General features: G+C 44.9%; 1 protein-coding gene across 2 annotated transcripts in view; it reads left to right on the forward strand.

The window, feature by feature from the left end:
* DSCAML1 (DS cell adhesion molecule like 1) overlaps positions 1–18,061 on the forward strand; it is a 239,937-nt gene that overhangs the window by 218,550 nt on the left and 3,326 nt on the right. The window contains exons 18-31 of one of the 2 annotated variants that reach the window (XM_073657068.1): positions 258–404; positions 2,126–2,281; positions 2,415–2,554; positions 4,123–4,276; positions 4,368–4,485; positions 5,884–6,047; positions 6,159–6,257; positions 8,037–8,225; positions 8,314–8,601; positions 10,337–10,492; positions 11,509–11,539; positions 11,823–11,941; positions 13,140–13,295; positions 15,271–15,465. In XM_073657068.1, the coding sequence (XP_073513169.1) occupies positions 258–404; positions 2,126–2,281; positions 2,415–2,554; positions 4,123–4,276; positions 4,368–4,485; positions 5,884–6,047; positions 6,159–6,257; positions 8,037–8,225; positions 8,314–8,601; positions 10,337–10,492; positions 11,509–11,539; positions 11,823–11,941; positions 13,140–13,295; positions 15,271–15,465 (2,112 nt within the window). The remainder of the gene's footprint in view (positions 1–257; positions 405–2,125; positions 2,282–2,414; positions 2,555–4,122; positions 4,277–4,367; positions 4,486–5,883; positions 6,048–6,158; positions 6,258–8,036; positions 8,226–8,313; positions 8,602–10,336; positions 10,493–11,508; positions 11,540–11,822; positions 11,942–13,139; positions 13,296–15,270; positions 15,466–18,061) is intronic. The other variant, XM_073657069.1, reaches the window with a different exon arrangement.

An 18,061-nucleotide genomic window follows, 5' to 3' on the forward strand; every position in this document is an offset into this window, starting at 1 on the left:
GAATGTAACTACTGTGCTGTACACTATGCAAAATAAAAGCTCTCATTGCAGGAGAATAAAATAAATTAGAAAAAGCAAGTCAATTGCAAACTTGCTTATTTTCATTATGACTAACTAGCTAAACAATTTAATAACCTGAGAATACCCCTTTTAGGTATCGGTGACTGTATGAACCATCATACTCAGTTTATTGAGAATATAATTTTTTCAGTATATGCATAGATCATAATGTGCATTCCACGGTATATCGCCCACAGTGCCTAGCCAGCCTCCAGAGAACGTACGAGCTCTTTCCATCACATCTGACGTGGCAGTCATTTCTTGGTCTGAGCCACCTCGAAGTTCGCTCAATGGGGTTCTTAAGGGTTACCGAGTCATCTACTGGTCACTCTACCCGGACGGAGGTAAGTTTTAACCACGGGGATAAGTTATGTTATTAACGAAATCAGATGAGTCTTTTTTTTTATTTTTGCCTTAGAAGAGGGTAGTTCAGTTTAGAAAACCCTTTCTTTACATACTTTTTTGGGGCCTCTGTTCAGGATCCGCATCGGTGGCCAAAGTGAAGAGCAGTTATCAAGAGCATTCCTCGCTCTGGAGGACCCGTCTTGTCCGGCATCACACAGATAATCTGTTGATATGAACGGACACTATGCAATGCTTACTTTATCCTCTGGGAGTGCTGCAGGAAAATTGAATGGTTAATGCCAGATTTCCCTACAGTCTAAAACTGGTCACTGAGCGTCCCCGCAAGCAGGCACTTTCTGACCAGTTAATTAGGAACCGTTCTAACGAGTAGAGATTGCCCGAAGGGGAGAATTGGCTTAATAAAAACTCAAATTGAATTTTGATTTGGAGAAGAAGCTTTTTTTTTTTTTTTTAAATCCTTGTTAGATGTCCCGATTCCTACAATGGAGGTTGTTTGCAGGTTCAGTGAATTGTTTTCCCATTGTCCCCATCTGTGGTGCCAGTCAATGTGCACGATGCGCGCTCTGACTGCACGGTAAACAGCAGGTGCATCGACTATAGGCTGCACAGACACACGGCTGCACGCAACGCACAGTGTCACTGTATAGCCCTAGTCTCCAAGAATATCTTGCTAGTTGCAAAATTTAAAGGGGTGAGATTAAAGTGTAAATAGGATCATTTAAAGGGGTAACTGACTGCTCCATTGCCCCAATTGCAGAACTCCCTATTGTGGTCCTGGCATCTCACTTTTTGTTACGGCACATGTTCCCATGTCTCAGCAAGTTATAAAGGGGGCTGGATATCTAGTTCAGTGCATTAGCTCAGCCCTCCCCTGTCTTTATGCTAGCCATGGTAAAGAAGGGGGCTCGCTGAACAAAATAACCAGCCCCCTTCACTTTCTCTGCATTAGCCATGATTGAGAAGGGGGCTGACTTGGCTACCTAACTGAGCCAGACAATCCGTACCCTTCTTTGTCAATGCATTTGATGTGATGGAGAAGGGGGTACTGGCTAAGCTAATTAAATGAGTAAGACATCCAAGCCCCCTTTTTTGCATTAAAATTGATAGAGAACAGGGCTGACTTGGCTAATGAACAGAGCCAGATTACCAGTCCCCTTCTATTTCTCTGCATTAGCCGTGACAAAAATGGGTGCTGATCCAGACAACCAGCCACCTTTTCTGTCTCTGCATTAGCCATGATGGAGAAGGGGGCTGGCTTAGCTAATGAACTGATCAAGATGACCAGCCCCCTTCCCTTTCCCTTAATTAGCCATGAGGAAGAAGGGTGCTTATCCAGACAACCAGCCACCTTTTCTGTCTCTACATTAGCAATGATGATGAAGGGGGCTGGTTTAGCAGAAGAACTAATCCAGACATCCAGCCCCCTCCATCATACCAGTAACGCACAGAAAAGAGATTGAAGCTCCTTGCCAGTGCCAGTAGAAACATGGAAGTGAGGCCTCTTGGGCCACAAAAGAGGGTCTGAGATTGAGCGATCGGCACTGATTTCATAATTAAAGTGTATTATTACGTTTAATTAATTTCTATTAGCAAAAGATCCGGATAACTTTTTAGGTCTCTGGACAACCCCAGTACTACGCGTCGTTCTCCTGTGCACACATTTTCCATCGATTTAACTCCAAACTATTTTTGTCCTTAGAATGGGGAGAGATGCAGAATATAACCACCCCTCGAGAGCGCGTGGAGCTGAAATCACTGGAGAAGTTCACCAATTATAGCGTGCAAGTCCTGGCATACACGCAAGCTGGGGATGGAGTGCGCAGCAGCGTGCTGTACCTGCAGACCAAGGAGGACAGTGAGTAATGTGACGCCCGAGGATGCAGACTCACCATTACTGTAGGAGAGCTTTACTTGCTGTAACAAGACAGTATATAGGTGTATATAACCTGTATACTCCGCTAATCACCTCTGCATTCTGCTCCGTTCAGTCCCAGGTCCCCCTGCAGGAATTAAAGCCGTGCCCGCCTCGTCCAGCAGCGTCGTGGTGTCCTGGCTTCCTCCAACTAAACCAAACGGCATCATCCGGAAATATACCATATTCTGCTCCGTGCCCGGATCCGGTCAGCCTGTAAGTCGCAGTTATAAAGATAGATATATATATATATATATATATATATATATATATATATATATATATATATATATATATACTCGGATGCTGTGTATTAACCCCTTCCCTCTGCAGCCTATTTCAGTTTGTGCACTTTTGTTTTTTCCTTCTGCCAAGAGCCATCGCTTGTTTTTATTTTTCCGCCGTGTGAGTTCTTGTTTTTTTTCCAGGACGAGTTGAAATTTTGAATGATCGCATTTATTTTACCAAATAGGTTGGAATTGTAAAAAAAACTGTAATTCTACCATAGTTTTGGGGCTTTTGGTTCTACAATACGATTCAGTACAATCACAGTGTTTTTGTTTTTTTTGTTTTACTATTTTGGGAAAAAAAAATACTAAAAATATTTGCAAAAAAAAAACCTCTTCAGTTTCCAAATTCCGAGAGCAATAACTTTTAATATTTGATTTTCAGATTTTTTTTTCTGCCCTATGATCTGTAGCTTTTAATGGTGCCATACAACTTTCTGAACTCTTTGTCCATTTTTTTCCGAAGTGACGAACTTGCAGCCTTGTAAATGACTGTGTCGCACTTGATGACGGCATTTAATGGCAGCAGTGACTCTCCGATACCAGCTGTGTTACGCAGCCAGCGACAGCGCTGTATAGAGTGGGCTCAGTTCCAGAGTCCTCTCCATAAATCCAATGCACACACCTGCCATATGTTGTACGGCAGATGTCACCAAGGATTAAAGGGGTGTTCCAGTCTGCCTAAATATTTACTGGATGGGTGGTCGTTGTTGGATCAGAGTGGTTGCCAGCGCTGGGAGCCCTAGCCATCACCAGTAGTAGGGCCTTAGTTTTCGCCTTGGTTCTTCACAACTGCGGCCATGAGGAGTTGAGTGGCCACTCGTGAAAGTCTACAGAGAAGAGTCCATTGGTTCCGTTCTGCACTCAAGTGAATCCAGCGGAGCTGGATGACTGGACACCACCCGTGCCCGAGAGCGACACTTCCTAGAAAGGAGCCACCATATTTTTCTAACCTCAAACGACCCCTCCAGATCTCACTCTTCTACAGGCGTCTTAAATAACCAATGGTTTCGATCCATTCCTCTAATAAATCTTGTCCCCTCCGTCCTCTCATCACCCACTACTACTCTTCCCAGCGCGCTCCTTTTTCTCTGCCACCCCCCATCCTCCATTTCTCTCTCTAAGGGAGAAAGATTCATCTGAATAAAATGGAAATAGTTTGAAGTTTTTGCTCTTTTGAAGTCGTCCCCCCCCCTCAGTCTCTAGATGGAAAAGATGATGCCGCTGGCTAGAAGCGCTGGATAATTAGGCTTAATTATGTTCGAGGTAAATTAATTTGCTTATATGCGATTCTTAAAGCCACATTGTGTGGTTGTGTGTTCGGTTTTGCTGCTTTTTTTGCTTCTTGCTGCTCAACTGATTTTCATTTTTTAGTGGCAGGCACGACGTTGCCATCTTGGCCAACAATATGGGGTTTCCAGTTGCATGGAACAATCTTGTCGGAGTTTCTTGTTTTGCGACTGAGTTGATTTACATTTTCTTTTTTGTTTTTCCAAGGCCCCTAGTGAATATGAGACCAGTCCTGAATTCCTGCATTACCGCATTATGCACCTTCTCCGAGGGCAGCAGTACATGCTGTGGGTAGCGGCGGTGACCTCCGCTGGACGAGGCAATGTGAGTGAGCGGGTGATGATTGAGCCGGCAGGCAAAGGTAAGGACTGATTTTTCTCTAGATTTGCGTTAATAATCGCATGAAATATGGAATCAATCCATCATATTCCTCTATGTAAATTCTGTCTCAGCTCCCGCCAAAATCATATCATTTGGAGGAACTGTGAGCACTCCATGGATGAAGGACGTCCGCCTGCCCTGCAGCTCCGTAGGGGAACCAGCTCCAGCCATGAAATGGACTAAAGACAGGTCATTTTTAGTTTTTGTCATTTTTTACCCTCTAAGACAAAGGTTAGAATATCACGTCACTCTGCATCAGACAGGTCATCTTTTGGCTGGGTCTAAACTGAAGATTCGTGCATAATGCAAATGAACAAGAGGTAGCGTTGCAACCCCAAGGTACTGCAACAAGCAAGTCGGAACCATTTGAGTTTGTTTGCGACTTTCTTGGAGCATCTCCGGTTCCTAGCGTGTTGCAATGTGATCCCGTACATTTGCGTTACACTGATACGATATTTAGCCATGCAAAGGGGTGATCTTATTACTATGTACAAGTATATGAGGGGACAGTACAAAGACCTTTCTACTGATCTTTTTACTCTGAGGCCTGAGACGGGGACAAGGGGGCATCTTCTACTTCTGGAGGAAAGAAGGTTTAAACATAATCACAGACGGGGATTCTTTACTGTAAGAGCAGTGAGACTATGGAACTCTCTGCCGCATGATGTTGTAATGAGTGATTCACTTCTAACATTTAAGAAGGGCATGGGTGCCTTTCTTGAAAAGTATAATATTACAGGTTATATATACTAGATTCCTTGATAGGGCGTTGATCCAGGGAACTAGTCTGATTGTCGTATGGAGTCGGGAAGGAATTTTTTTCCCCAATGTGGAGCTTAGTGTTTGCCACATGGGTTTTTTTTACCTTCCTCTGGATCAACAAGTTAGGCTATGGGTTGAACTAGATGGACTTAGTCTTCCTTCAACCTTAAAAACTATGTTACCTGTCTCCTCTTGTCCAAAGTCGTCATATAACCCCGGCCTTATTACTATGCATGCCGATTTCCATCAATGTCATGTCTTTCCACGCTACTGCCATCTTAGTCAACATATCTTTGTAGCTTCCACTTGGCCAAGGGCGATCAAGATCTTCCACGCTATTGCCATCTTAGTCAACGTGACTTGATGGAGCTCCCAGTTGGCCAAGAGTGATCAAGATCTTCCACGCTATTGCCATCTTAATCAACGTGACTTTATGGAGCTTCCACTTGGCCAAGAATGATCAAGATCTACCTTATTAGAATGTTTTTATGTAAAGGCCCCCATACAGATAGGAGCAGAGTTGGCTGAGCCTGTGGATTTTGGTGGGACCGGCTGACTACCTTATGAGTCAGCTATCTCCTGACAGATAATATAAGGCAAAGAAGCATCAACGCCCAATGCATTAATTCCTCTGGAGATAGGCTGCCGCCAAAGGCAGTGGCCCCTCTCTCCATTGAGATCACTTGCACTCTAGGCCGCACTGATCACAAATGTGCGAAGGTCATCTAGTTGACCTTCACTTGTTGACCATCTATAACGATAAAGAAACATGGAATTTGTTTGAGGCATGATGGCATAATGCAATATCTGTCTCTTCTACCCTAGTGAGGACTCTGCCATTCCAGTGGCACTAGATGGGCATAGAGCAATTTACCCAAATGGCACGCTCACTCTACGGTCCGTCAAAGCAGAAGACTCTGGATACTACACCTGCACGGCCACCAACACTTTGGGTTTTGATACGATAATTGTGAATCTCCTTGTGCAAGGTAAGAAGCACGGAAGGTGTGGAAGAAATACTTTCAGGGCTGTAGAATAAACATTGTACTCCAGCAAATGTCTGATAAATCCACCAATGTTGTGTCTCATTTCTTCTGAAGTCCCTCCTGACCAGCCTCGCCTCACCGTGTCGAAATCCTCAGCCTCTTCCATAACGTTGGCCTGGATCCCGGGAGACAACGGTGGAAGCTCTATTAGAGGTACATTTATGTTTCCTTCAAGCAGTGCTGTTTTTGTGTTTTGGTTACTTGTCTATATTTGAAGGCCTTTTAAGGCTATGTGCACACAGAAGGAGTTTTTTTTGGACCTGATCCTTTCAAAAGTTCTTCTGAAAAAAAAAACTCTTGGAAAACTCTTTCTATTCATTTCTATGGGAAATCCTCTTTGCTTCTCATATGAGGAGTTTTTGTTTTTTTTCTGAAGATATTTTGAAAAACGGCTGGTGGAAAATAAGAAAGCGCATGTCACTTTTTTGAAGCTGGATCCTAAAGGAAACCTCTCCAAACCTAGGCAGTGTGCAATCAAAAAGCTGCAACGATCCAGGAAAAAACTCATCCAAAACTTTTTAAAACCCTTTTAGTAAAAATGTCAGGAAAAGGAAAAATTGCTGAAATTTTTTCTCAGTGAGGCTATGTGCCCACGATGCAGAAATGAAGCAGAAAATTTCTGCATCATTTCTGCATCTCCCTGGCAGAAAAAAACGCATGCAGATTGTGCATGCCTTTTTCCTGCAGAATACATGCGGAATACATGCGGATTCACATGCATATCCACATGCGTTTCTGCATGCAGATTGACAAGCGCTTTCCAGGCGATAGCATCACTTGGAAAGTGCTTGACAACTAGGTCACACTGTATAAATCCATGCAAACAGCATAGATTTATATAGTGTGACCGTAAAAATAAAACAAATAAAGCTATACTCACCCCCGATTCCCCGGCGTGTGCTGCAGCGCTGCTTCCTGGCTGGTTCCCGGCTGCCGGCATATCGCGAGACACAGGGCGGGCCTGCGGTCACATGACTGTGACGTCACCGAAGGTCCTTCAGCGCTGCTGGCATGCAGAGAGAGCCGTCGGAAAGGTGAGTATAAACTTTATTTATTATTTTATTCTTTTTTTTACAGGTACAATGGTACCCAGGTCTGGATGAGAGTCTTCTCTCCTCCAGAACTGGGTACCATCCGCACATAGAGACGCATAGAATCCGCTTGTACAAATGTACAGACGCGCATTCTATGCGTCTCAATGCAAGTCAATGGCGGCTCTTCCGCAAAATTAATGAACATGCTGCGGATTTATGAGCGCTGCAGAAATGCTGCGGAAAAATCCGCAGCATGTGCATTGACATTGCGGAATACCATTGGGGACCATGGGGTGTGGATTACCATGCATTTTTTATGCGTTTCCGCTGCGGAAATTCCGCAGCATAAACGCATGAAAAACGCATCGTGTGCACGCAGCCTAAGGAGCGTTTCCTGAAGATGGTTCAGCTTGAAAAACTCATGCTTCAAAAAAATCCTCTATGTGAACATAACCTAAAGATATAACGGGTAGACAATGGGCAAGAATCCACAGAAAGTTTCCACAGCAAATCTGCAGGAATCTGCAGGGAAAACCAAATTGTGTTGAAAATATTCACTTTCCCCGACACTTTGGATGCTTAATTGGTTCCTTGTCGGTCTCAGTACAAGTCTCAGTGCAATCCAGCCTCTGATAAGCTGCAGCGGTCACATAGGATAGGGGGTTGTTGTAGAAGGCCATGAGACAGGCTAGTGACCCCGGAAGTGCTACGGAAAGGGGGGATGGTGCTTTTTTCTATACATTTTAAAATTTCTAGAAAGTTTTGTTTTTCTTTTTTAGAACATGTAGATGTTTTTGTAAATCCCTTTGTCGAAAAATACCGGGTATAGTCAATGTTGCCTTATCTTCTACGTGTCCCTTGTTGGTCACCATATAACTGCGTCCTGTGTCCTCCTCAGGCTTCGTCCTGCAGTACTCTGTGGATAATGGTGAGGAGTGGAGGGATGTCTTTATCAGTTCCTCGGAGCGATCTTTCCGTCTGGAGAATTTACGATGCGGAACTTGGTACAAAGTGAAGCTGGCAGCCAAGAATAGCGTCGGGGCCGGAAGAATCAGCGAAATCATTGAGGCCAAGACTCACGGGAGAGGTGAGAACTTCCTTACCGTGGAATTTCCGTGACTGATGCTCGGCCTCCGCGGTCACCTTGTGGTCACCATTATTTGGGTTTCTTACAGAACCATCTTTTAACAAAGACCAGCCTCTCTTTACTCATGTCAACTCAACTCACGCCCGGCTGAACCTTCATGGATGGAACAGTGGCGGATGTCCCATTACTTCTGTGATCCTAGAGTATCGTCCGCGAAACAGCTGGCAATGGCAGAGTCTGAGGGCCAACGTTACCAGCGACGTCTTCCTGACCGACCTCCGGGAGGCCACCTGGTATGAGCTGAAGATGAGGGCTTGTAACAGCGCCGGATGTGGGAACGAGACTGCACAGTTTGCAACCTTGGATTATGACGGGAGTGAGTATGTCGTCTGTATTAAAGATGGTTCTCCAGGATTATAAAAGCAAGGGTTTAAGGGTTAGAAAAACATGGCTGCCTTCTTCCATGAACAGCAGCGCACCGTCCATGTCTGCACTTATATTATCAATATGATGAAAGGGGCTGTCCGGCACTAAACTATTGATGACCTGTCCTTACAATAGTTATCAGTATGAGATTGGGGGATCCACACCCCGGCACACGCACTGATCAGCTGATTCTTCTACGCATGCGGCCCATCCTTTCATGCATGTGGGCCACCCCTCCACGCATGCGGGCCACCCCTCCACGCATGCGGGCCACCCCTCCATGCATGCGGGCCACCCCTCCATGCATGCGGGCCACTCCACCACGCATATGGGCCATTCCTCCACGTAAAGGTTCCATCCCTCCACGCATGCTGCCTATCCTTCCACTTATGTGGGCCATCCCTCCATGCATGTGGGCCATTCTTCCACTTATGCGGGCCACCCCTCCACGCATGCGGGCCATTCCTTCACGTAAAGGTTCCATCCCTCCACGAATTCTGCCCATTCCTCCATGCATGCGGACCACCTTCCACACATGCATGCTACCCCTCCATTCTCTCCTGCATGGAGCTGAGGTGCAGACTTTGCTCCATTCATTATCTATGGGACGGTCGAGTTCATTGCTCAGCTATTCCCAACAGACCCATAGACAATGAGTGGAGATTCGGCAGAGCATGTGCACCCCTCCTCCATTCAGGACAGAGCTGCAGAAACCCCTTTTTGGGAGTTCAAAGCCCATTTTCTTGATCCCAGCAGCAGTCGGACCCCCACTGATCAGGGAGTTATCCTCTATCCCATTTTACCCTTTAACGCTCTTTATGCAGTTAGAAGCTCTGGGGGCGTCCTTCCATGTAAACACTGCCGTGTTTGATGTAGAAGCCATTTCTATTCATTTTCTAAACCTCACACCTTACATTTTCACACTTAACAAGCCTTTGATCTCTAGAAATAGTTTTATAGAAATGGTTTATGGAAACTTTTTTTTTTTTTGACAGGTTTAAATTTACTGGGAAAACATATTCTAAAAGGTTTCCGCACATGTGAACTATTTTCTTTGATTTACTGCTCTAAAGAAATGCACCCGTTCGGCTTTTACAGGCTCTTTGTTCTCCTTCACATTCAACCTTGATGTGGTCTGTGGTCATAACTCAGCTGAGAGGTGCTCAGAAAAAGAGGGAAAAGAGTTAGAAACTCTTATTGGACCATGAGAATGAGCTTACTGACTGATTCTCAGTTAACCTATTCTGCTGCCAGCAATAGCCAATGTAATACAGAGGCTAGAGAAAGGAAACAGTGCAAAATTTTTAGTGAAACCCAATTGCAAAAATGATTTTTAGCCAAAAATACATGTAGTTAATAATCATTAAAAAAAATGAAGATTTTCATTCATTTCATTGGTTGCCCCTTAGAATAGGTCATCAATATTCAATTTATCACATCAATCAGCTGATACCTACAGCTCAGCTCCTGTTCACTTCAATGTCCACCACACAGTGCACAGAGCAGTTGTGTCCTGACTTTGTACACTATGCACTTCCGGCGGCCACAACACCCTCCAGGTATCCGCTGAGACCACCCACTGATTTAAGGATAAGTCATCAATATCTGAGTCCCGGATAACCCCATTAATTATTTTTTCCTACATATTGTTTTTGAATGAGCTAATTTCTGTGCTCTCTCCACAGGTACTATCCCCCCAATAAAGTCTGCACAAGGTGAGGGAGATGATGTGAAGAAGCTGTTTTCTATCGCTTGTCCGGTGATCTTGGCCACACTGGGGGTCGCCCTTTTATTTATAATACGCAAGAAAAGGAAAGAGAAGAGACTAAAGAGATTGAGAGGTGAGTGGAGTTTCTGGATTCACAACTACACTGCTCTATACTAGTGTATGATATATTTCATGCTTTAGCTGTTTTATTGCTTTCTAGTTATTTTTTTTTCTGGATTTACAACTACACTGCTCAGTAATAGTGTATGATGTCTTTCCTGCTTTGTATGCTGTTGCGTTCTAGTTAGTTTTTTTCTCATCCCAGAGCTGGATTCACGACTGCACTGCTCAGTACTTGTGTATGATGTCTTTCATGCTGTAGCTGCTGTTGCTTTCTAGTTAGGTTTTTTCTTATCCTAGAGCTGTATTCACAACTACACACTGCTCAGTACTAATGTTTGATGTCATTCATGCTGTTACTGCAGTTACGTTTTAGTTCGTTTTTTCTCCTCCCAGAGCTGGACTCACAACTGCACTGCTCAGTACTGGTGTATGATGTCTTTCATGCTGTGGCTGCTGTTATTTTCTAGATAGTGTTTTATATCGCCCCCAGAGTTGGATTCCCAGCTACACCGCTCAGTACTGCTGTATAATGTCCTCCATGCTGCTGCTTCTGCTTTTGAACATGTGATTTGTAGAGCAGGAATCCCTCATGTCTGTGTGTGCAGTATATGAGAGACACTATAGCAGCTAGTCAGCACCCACTAGCTCAGAGACAACTGAAAATTAGAAATAGCGGAAAACTAGTGAAAATGCAGAATACTAGTCATATAATGACCAGATATTATGTTGTTCATCAAGTGCACACACACAATAGCTTATTCTGAAGTCATCTGATTTCCAGGTATGATTTATAGGTGTAAGATACTATTCAGAGCTGATGGTGAGTCCATTCTTAAGGCAATTTAGAATAAAAACATACGATCTTATTGTCCTTCATTTTATGTATTCTCTAGACCCTAGATGCTTATTTTTTTATTATGGCTTTATTATTTCTTCCTTTCTGGAATCTCCATGTTCTATCAATATAAGATTCTCCATTATAAAAAATTTATGGGGGGAAAAAAAAATGTTATATTTCTTTTACAGATGCAAAAAGTTTGGCCGAGATGCTGATCAGGTAAGAGTTAAACATTGTATTTGATCGCTATAAATATTTACCTGTGCTATTAGCGCTGCTGTAAATGCTTCATTTCGATATTATTGTTGTAGATTGTGGGGATTTATTGTGTGTGTGATGATTATTTTACCACCGCCACATTGCGTTTTCTAACTGTGTGGGAAGTGTGAAATCATTCCTGCATGATCGATGTGAATGGACGAGCGTCTACAGAAAGCGTCCCGGTGATACATCATTAGTCTTCATTAGTCTCTGAACTTTTGATCTTTTCTTTTAATACCAGCAAAAACAATCGCAGCTTTGATACACCTGTGAAGGGTCCGCCTGCTGGACCCCGATTACACATTGATATTCCCAGGGTACAGCTCCTCATCGAAGATAAAGAGGGCGTCAAGCAGCTTGGTAAGAATATGCTTATACCCAGAGGACTGAGAGTTAGAGCAAAAATTAGCCCCCCTTCTAGGCATGACACCACCTCCACAACGATGCTGAGCTAGGGCTTCCGAATCCTACTGATGCCTTCCTTGTCTTGGGAGTTTGAGCAAATGATATATTCTTTTATATTTTGAAATCGGGAAGGAATATATTCCCTAATATGGAGGAATTGGGGTCCTCTTAAAGGGTATGAATATAGTTTGGAATTGAGGGAGGAAGAAGATGGGTTGGACTTGATGGAGGAGAAAGGTGGGTTGGAATTGAGGGAGGAAGAAGATGGGTTGGAATTGAGGGAGGAAGAAGATGGGTTGGACTTGATGGAGGAAGATGGGTTTAACTTGATGGAGGAGAAAGGTGGGTTGGACTTGATGGGGGAGGAAGGTGGGTTGGACTTGATGGAGGAGGAAGGTGGGTTGGACTTGATGGGGGAGGAAAGTGGGTTGGACTTGATGGGCGAGGAAGGTGGGTTGGACTTGATGGAGGAGGAAGGTGGGTTGGACTTCATGGAGGAGGAAGGTGGGTTGGACTTGATGGAGGAGGAAGGTGGGTTGGACATGATGGAGGAGGAAGGTGGGTTGGACTTGATGGAGGAGGAAGGTGGGTTTGACTTGATGGAGGAGGAAGGTGGGTTGGACTTGATGGAGGAGGAAGGTGGGTTGGACTTGATGGAGGAGGAAGGTGGGTTGGACTTGATGGAGGAGGAAGGTGAGTTGGACTTGATGGAGGAGGAAGGTGAGTTGGCCTTTCGTAAAATGTTTTGTAAGATGTTTAGTGCATACATCAGGGGCTTTCTTGGCGTACGTGTTAAACATATAGAAAAACGCATTACAAACTGGAACTTCTACAGCTGCTTATTGCACTTCCCCAAACTGATACAAGCTGTATTATTCTGTATGCAGTGCGCTCCCCCTAGTGGTGGTTACAACCAGAAAGCATTTCATCGCTTAGCTTTCTGGCTACTCACCTCTGCTGCTGTAGTGGTCCTATGAAACCCACCCTATGTATTTCTTGATAGAATATATTGATAATATCTAGGCGTAAAGCATTGCCCTTTGTATCAGAATCCAGAATGTTTAAAGTGCCCAGTTCTTACAATATTAGGATATAATTAGTCTAAGTACATTATAATAACATTCGTATGGTTTTTTTTTTATTATCTCTTGAGCAGGTGACGATAAAGCAACATTGCCCGTGACCGATCCTGAATTCAGCCCGACTGTAAATCCACAAAGTTTCTGCACTGGCGTTTCCTTGCATCATCCTGCCCTCATCCAAAACACCGGACCGCTCATTGACATGTCTGACATTAGGCCAGGAACAAGTAGGTGGCCGATGCATATTAATGTGTTACCGGAAGCTGCAGGAAATGTGCCATCTGCTATAATATAATGTGCAAAGCACAGTGCACGGAGCGCGGAGCCTCGTAATAGGAGCAATGATACAAAAGAGCGTGTTCTGTGGGCAGATAATTATGGAGTAGAGCTGCATGCCGACACCACCGCTGCTTTATTGTGGAGCTGCTGAAATCTGGGATAATTAGGAGCAACTTGCATGTTTTCACTGCAGTGATCATATTTATTGGGAACAGTATAAATTATACTTTACAGCATGTGTATAGACTTAAGAGATGATGGGTAGATTAAATATTGTACTCTTGCCGAGTTACAGACTGCGTTCTACTTCAGAGCTGCGTTAACAATTTTGCAGGTTTCAGAGCTGAAATCTCCCAGCATTCTTTGCAGGGTCACTCTCTATACATTGCTTGCTTTGGTGATTAATTTGCATTCTTGGAAATGTAAGTAAGCACGACACTAGACTTTCTGTGTTCATTAGGGGCATGTTTGTCTACAAAAACTAGCCAGATGCAGATCTGGATTATCTGTGGTTACTATGTAAATCATTTACTTGATTTAAAATTATGTTTTAAAGGTGGACAAAGCCTCAAAAAGAGAATTTAAAATAACTCATCAATTTCTCCATTCTTCTCCTCTCCTGCTGCTCCTATTTTGTCTCCTATTAAAACGTAAAAATATATAAAGAATCCTTCTCTGTGTGTTCCAGGAGATCAGTCATGTCCCCTCTCCCTGTTCTCATTATCCTGTGTCTGGCTGTAAGACCACTGTCTGCAGCAGGAGCCTCCCCCCCTCTGCTCTGTCTGCAGCAGGAGCCTCCCCCCCTCTGCTCTGTCTGCAGCAGGAGCCTCCCCCCCTCTGCTCTGTCTGCAGCAGAAGCCTCCCCACTCTGGCCTGTCTGCAGCAGGAGTCTCCCCTCCTCTGGCCTGTCTGCAGCAGGAGCCTCCCCTCCTCTGGCCTGTCTGCAGCAGGAGCCTCCCCTCCTCTGGCCTGTCTGCAGCAGGAGCCTCCCCTCCTCTGGCCTGTCTGCAGCAGGAGCCTCCCCTCCTCTGACCTGTCTGCAGCAGGAGCCTCCCCTCCTCTGGCCTGTCTGCAGCAGGAGCCTCCCCTCCTCTGGCCTGTCTGCAGCAGGAGCCTCCCCCCTCTGACCTGTCTGCAGCAGGAGCCTCCCCCCTCTGACCTGTCTGCAGCAGGAGCCTCCCCCCTCTGACCTGTCTGCAGCAGGAGCCTCCCCTCCTCTGACCTGTCTGCAGCAGGAGCCTCCCCCCTCTGACCTGTCTGCAGCAGGAGCCTCCCCCCTCTGACCTGTCTGCAGCAGGAGCCTCCCCCCTCTGACCTGTCTGCAGCAGGAGCCTCCCCCCTCTGACCTGTCTGCAGCAGGAGCCTCCCCCCTCTGACCTGTCTGCAGCAGGAGCCTCCCCCCTCTGACCTGTCTGCAGCAGGAGCCTCCCCCCTCTGACCTGTCTGCAGCAGGAGCCTCCCCCCTCTGACCTGTCTGCAGCAGGAGCCTCCCCCCTCTGACCTGTCTGCAGCAATAGCCTCCCCCCTCTGGCCTGTCTGCAGCAGGAGCCTCCCCCTCTGGCCTGTCTGCAGCAGGAGCCTCCCCCTCTGGCCTGTCTGCAGCAGGAGCCTCCCCCTCTGGCCTGTCTGCAGCAGGAGCCTCCCCCTCTGGCCTGTCTGCAGCAGGAGCCTCCCCCTCTGGCCTGTCTGCAGCAGGAGCTCCCCCTCTGCACTGTCTGCAGCAGGATCCTCCCCCCTCTGACATCTATGCTTGTGTTATCTTTTATGTAACAATTTTAACTTGAAATATTTGATACTAAAATTCAGAATACCTTTGCATCTGACAAACCATATGATGCGCTCCTTCCCTATGCAGGGGTAAAGTAAACTAATCTAGGGTGACATAGGCTTTTTGAGTTCTAACTTGATTTGCTTTAACTCTAGATCCAGTTTCTCGGAAAAGTGTAAAGTCTGCTCACAGTACCAGGAACAGATATTCAAGCCAGTGGACCCTCACCAAGTGCCAGAGTTCTACGCCTGCACGAACTCTGACCTCTGACTGGAGGACTGTTGGTTCTCAGCATGGCATTACTGTGACTGAGAGCGATAGTTACAGTGCCAGCCTTTCTCAGGACACAGGTATGTTCAATCATTTATGCCCATGTGCATTAGTGGGGTGGAGAATGACCTATGATCAGTAATGGTCCTCCAAGAGATAAACAAAGTTCAACTTTCAACTGGTCATGAAATTAGATTAGAATATATGGTTTGTGAGAAAAGAGATAAAGGTTACAGAAACATCAGACTGCAGAATGAGTTACCAGTGAATCCATCCATGAGCTCATCTTGACAGCAGCCTTTGTAACTCTTATCTCTCTTCTCCTGAACCATCTTCTAAACTAATTTAAGATCAGTTCAAAGTTGAACTTAAGATTTGGTCATCAACCAACTTAGAAGACAGTTCAAGAGAAGACCGATATGGGTTCATAGAATCATAGAATGGTAGAGTTGGAGGGGACATCCTGGGTCATCTGGTCCAACCCCCTGCTCAAAGCAGGATTCACTAAATCATCTCAGACAGATGTCTGTCCAGCCTCTGTTTGAAGACGTCCATTGAAGGGGAATTCACCACCTCTCGTGGCCGCCTCTTCCACTCATTGATCACCCTCACTGTCAAAAAGTTTCTTCTAATATCTAATCTGTGTCTCCTCCCATTTAGTTTCATCCCATTGCTTCTAGTCTTTCCTTGTGCAAATGAGAATAAAGATGATCCTTCTACAATGTGACAGCCCTTGAGATATTTGTAGACAGCTATTAAGTCTCCTCTCAGCCTTCTTTTTTGCAAGCTAAACATTCCCAGATCCTGTAACCGTTCCTCATAGGACATGGTTTGCAGACCGGTCACCATTCTGGTCGCTCTTCTCTGAACTTGCTCCAGTTTATCAATGTCTTTTTTAAAATGTGGACGCAATATTCCAGATGAGGTCTGACCAAAGAGGAGTAAAGTCCGATAATGACTTCACGTGATCTAGACTGTATGCTTCTGTTAATACATCCCAGAATTGTATTTGCCATTTTTGCTGCTGCATCACACTGTTGACTCATGTTCAGTCTATGATCTATTAGTATACCTAAGTCTTTTTCACATGTACTGTTGCTTAGCTCTATTCCTCCCATTCTGTATATGCTTTTTTCATTTTTATTGCCCAGATGTACAGTGTTGGCTGAAAGTATTGGCACCCCTGCAATTCTGTCAGATAATACTCAGTTTCTTCCTGAAAATTATTGCAATCACAAATTCTTTGGTATTATTCTCTTCATTTAATTTGTATTCAATGAAAAAAACACAAAAAGAATTGTCCTAAAGCCAAATTGGATATAATTCCACACCAAACCTAAAAAAGGGGGTGGACAAAAGTATTGGCACCCTTTGAAAAATCATGTGATGCTTCTCTAATTCGTGTAATTAACAGCACCTGTAACTTACCTGTGGCACCTAACAGGTGTTGGCAATAACTAAATCACACCTGCAGCTAGTTAACATGGATTAAAGTTGACTCAACCTCTGTCCTGTGTCCTTGTGTATACCACATTGAGCATGGAGAAAAGAAAGAAGACCAAAGAACTGTCTGAGGACTTGAGAAACCAAATTGTGAGGAAGCATGAGCAATCTCAAGGCTACAAGTCCATCTCCAAAGACCTGAATGTTCCTGTGTCTTCTGTGCGCAGTGTCATCAAGAAGTTTGAAGCCCATGGCACTGTGGCTAACCTCCCTAGATGTGGACGGAAAAGAAAAATTGACGAGAGATTTCAACGCAAGATTGTGCGGATGGTGGATAAAGAACCTCGACTAACACCCAAACAAGTTCAAGCTGCCCTGCAGTCCGAGGGTACAACAGTGTCAACCCGTACTATCCGTCGGCATCTGAATGAAAAGGGACTGTATGGTAGGATACCCAGGAAGACCCCACTTCTTACCCCGAGACATAAAAAAGCCAGGCTGGAGTTTGCCAAAACTTACCTGAGAAAGCCTAAAACGTTTTGGAAGAATGTTCTCTGGTCAGATGAGACAAAAGTAGAGCTTTTTGGGAAAAAGCATCAACATAGAGTGTAAAGGAAAAAAAAGAGGCATTCAAAGAAAAGAACACGGTCCCTACAGTCAAACATGGCGGAGGTTCCCTGATGTTTTGGGGTTGCTTTGCTGCCTCTGGCACTGGACTGCTTGACCGTGTGCATGGCATTATGAAGTCTGAAGACTACCAACAAATTTTGCAGCATAATGTAGGGCCCAGTGTGAGAAAGCTGGGTCTCCCCCAGAGGTCATGAGTCTTCCAGCAGGACAATGACCCAAAACACACTTCCAAAAGCACTATAAAATGGTTTGAGAGAAAGCACTGGAGACTTCTAAGGTGACCAGCAATGAGTCCAGACCTGAATCCCATAGAACACCTGTGCAGAGATCTCAAAATGGCAGTTTGGAGAAGGCACCCTTCAAATATCAGGGACCTGGAGCAGTTTGCCAAAGAAGAATGGTCTACAATTCCAGCAGAGCATTGTAAGAAACTCATTGATGGTTACCGGAAGCGGTTGTTCGCAGTTATTTTGGCTAAAGGTTGTGCAACCAAGTATTAGGCTGAGGGTGCCAATACTTTTGTCTGGCCCATTTTTGGAGTTTTGTGTGAAATGATCAATGATTTGATTTTTGCTTCATTCTCTTTTGTGTTTTTTCCTTGCA

This window comes from Phyllobates terribilis, unplaced genomic scaffold (assembly GCF_046119375.1).
Source record: "Phyllobates terribilis strain yellow unplaced genomic scaffold, ASM4611937v1 Scaffold_12__6_contigs__length_324123572, whole genome shotgun sequence".
NCBI lineage: Eukaryota > Metazoa > Chordata > Amphibia > Anura > Dendrobatidae > Phyllobates > Phyllobates terribilis.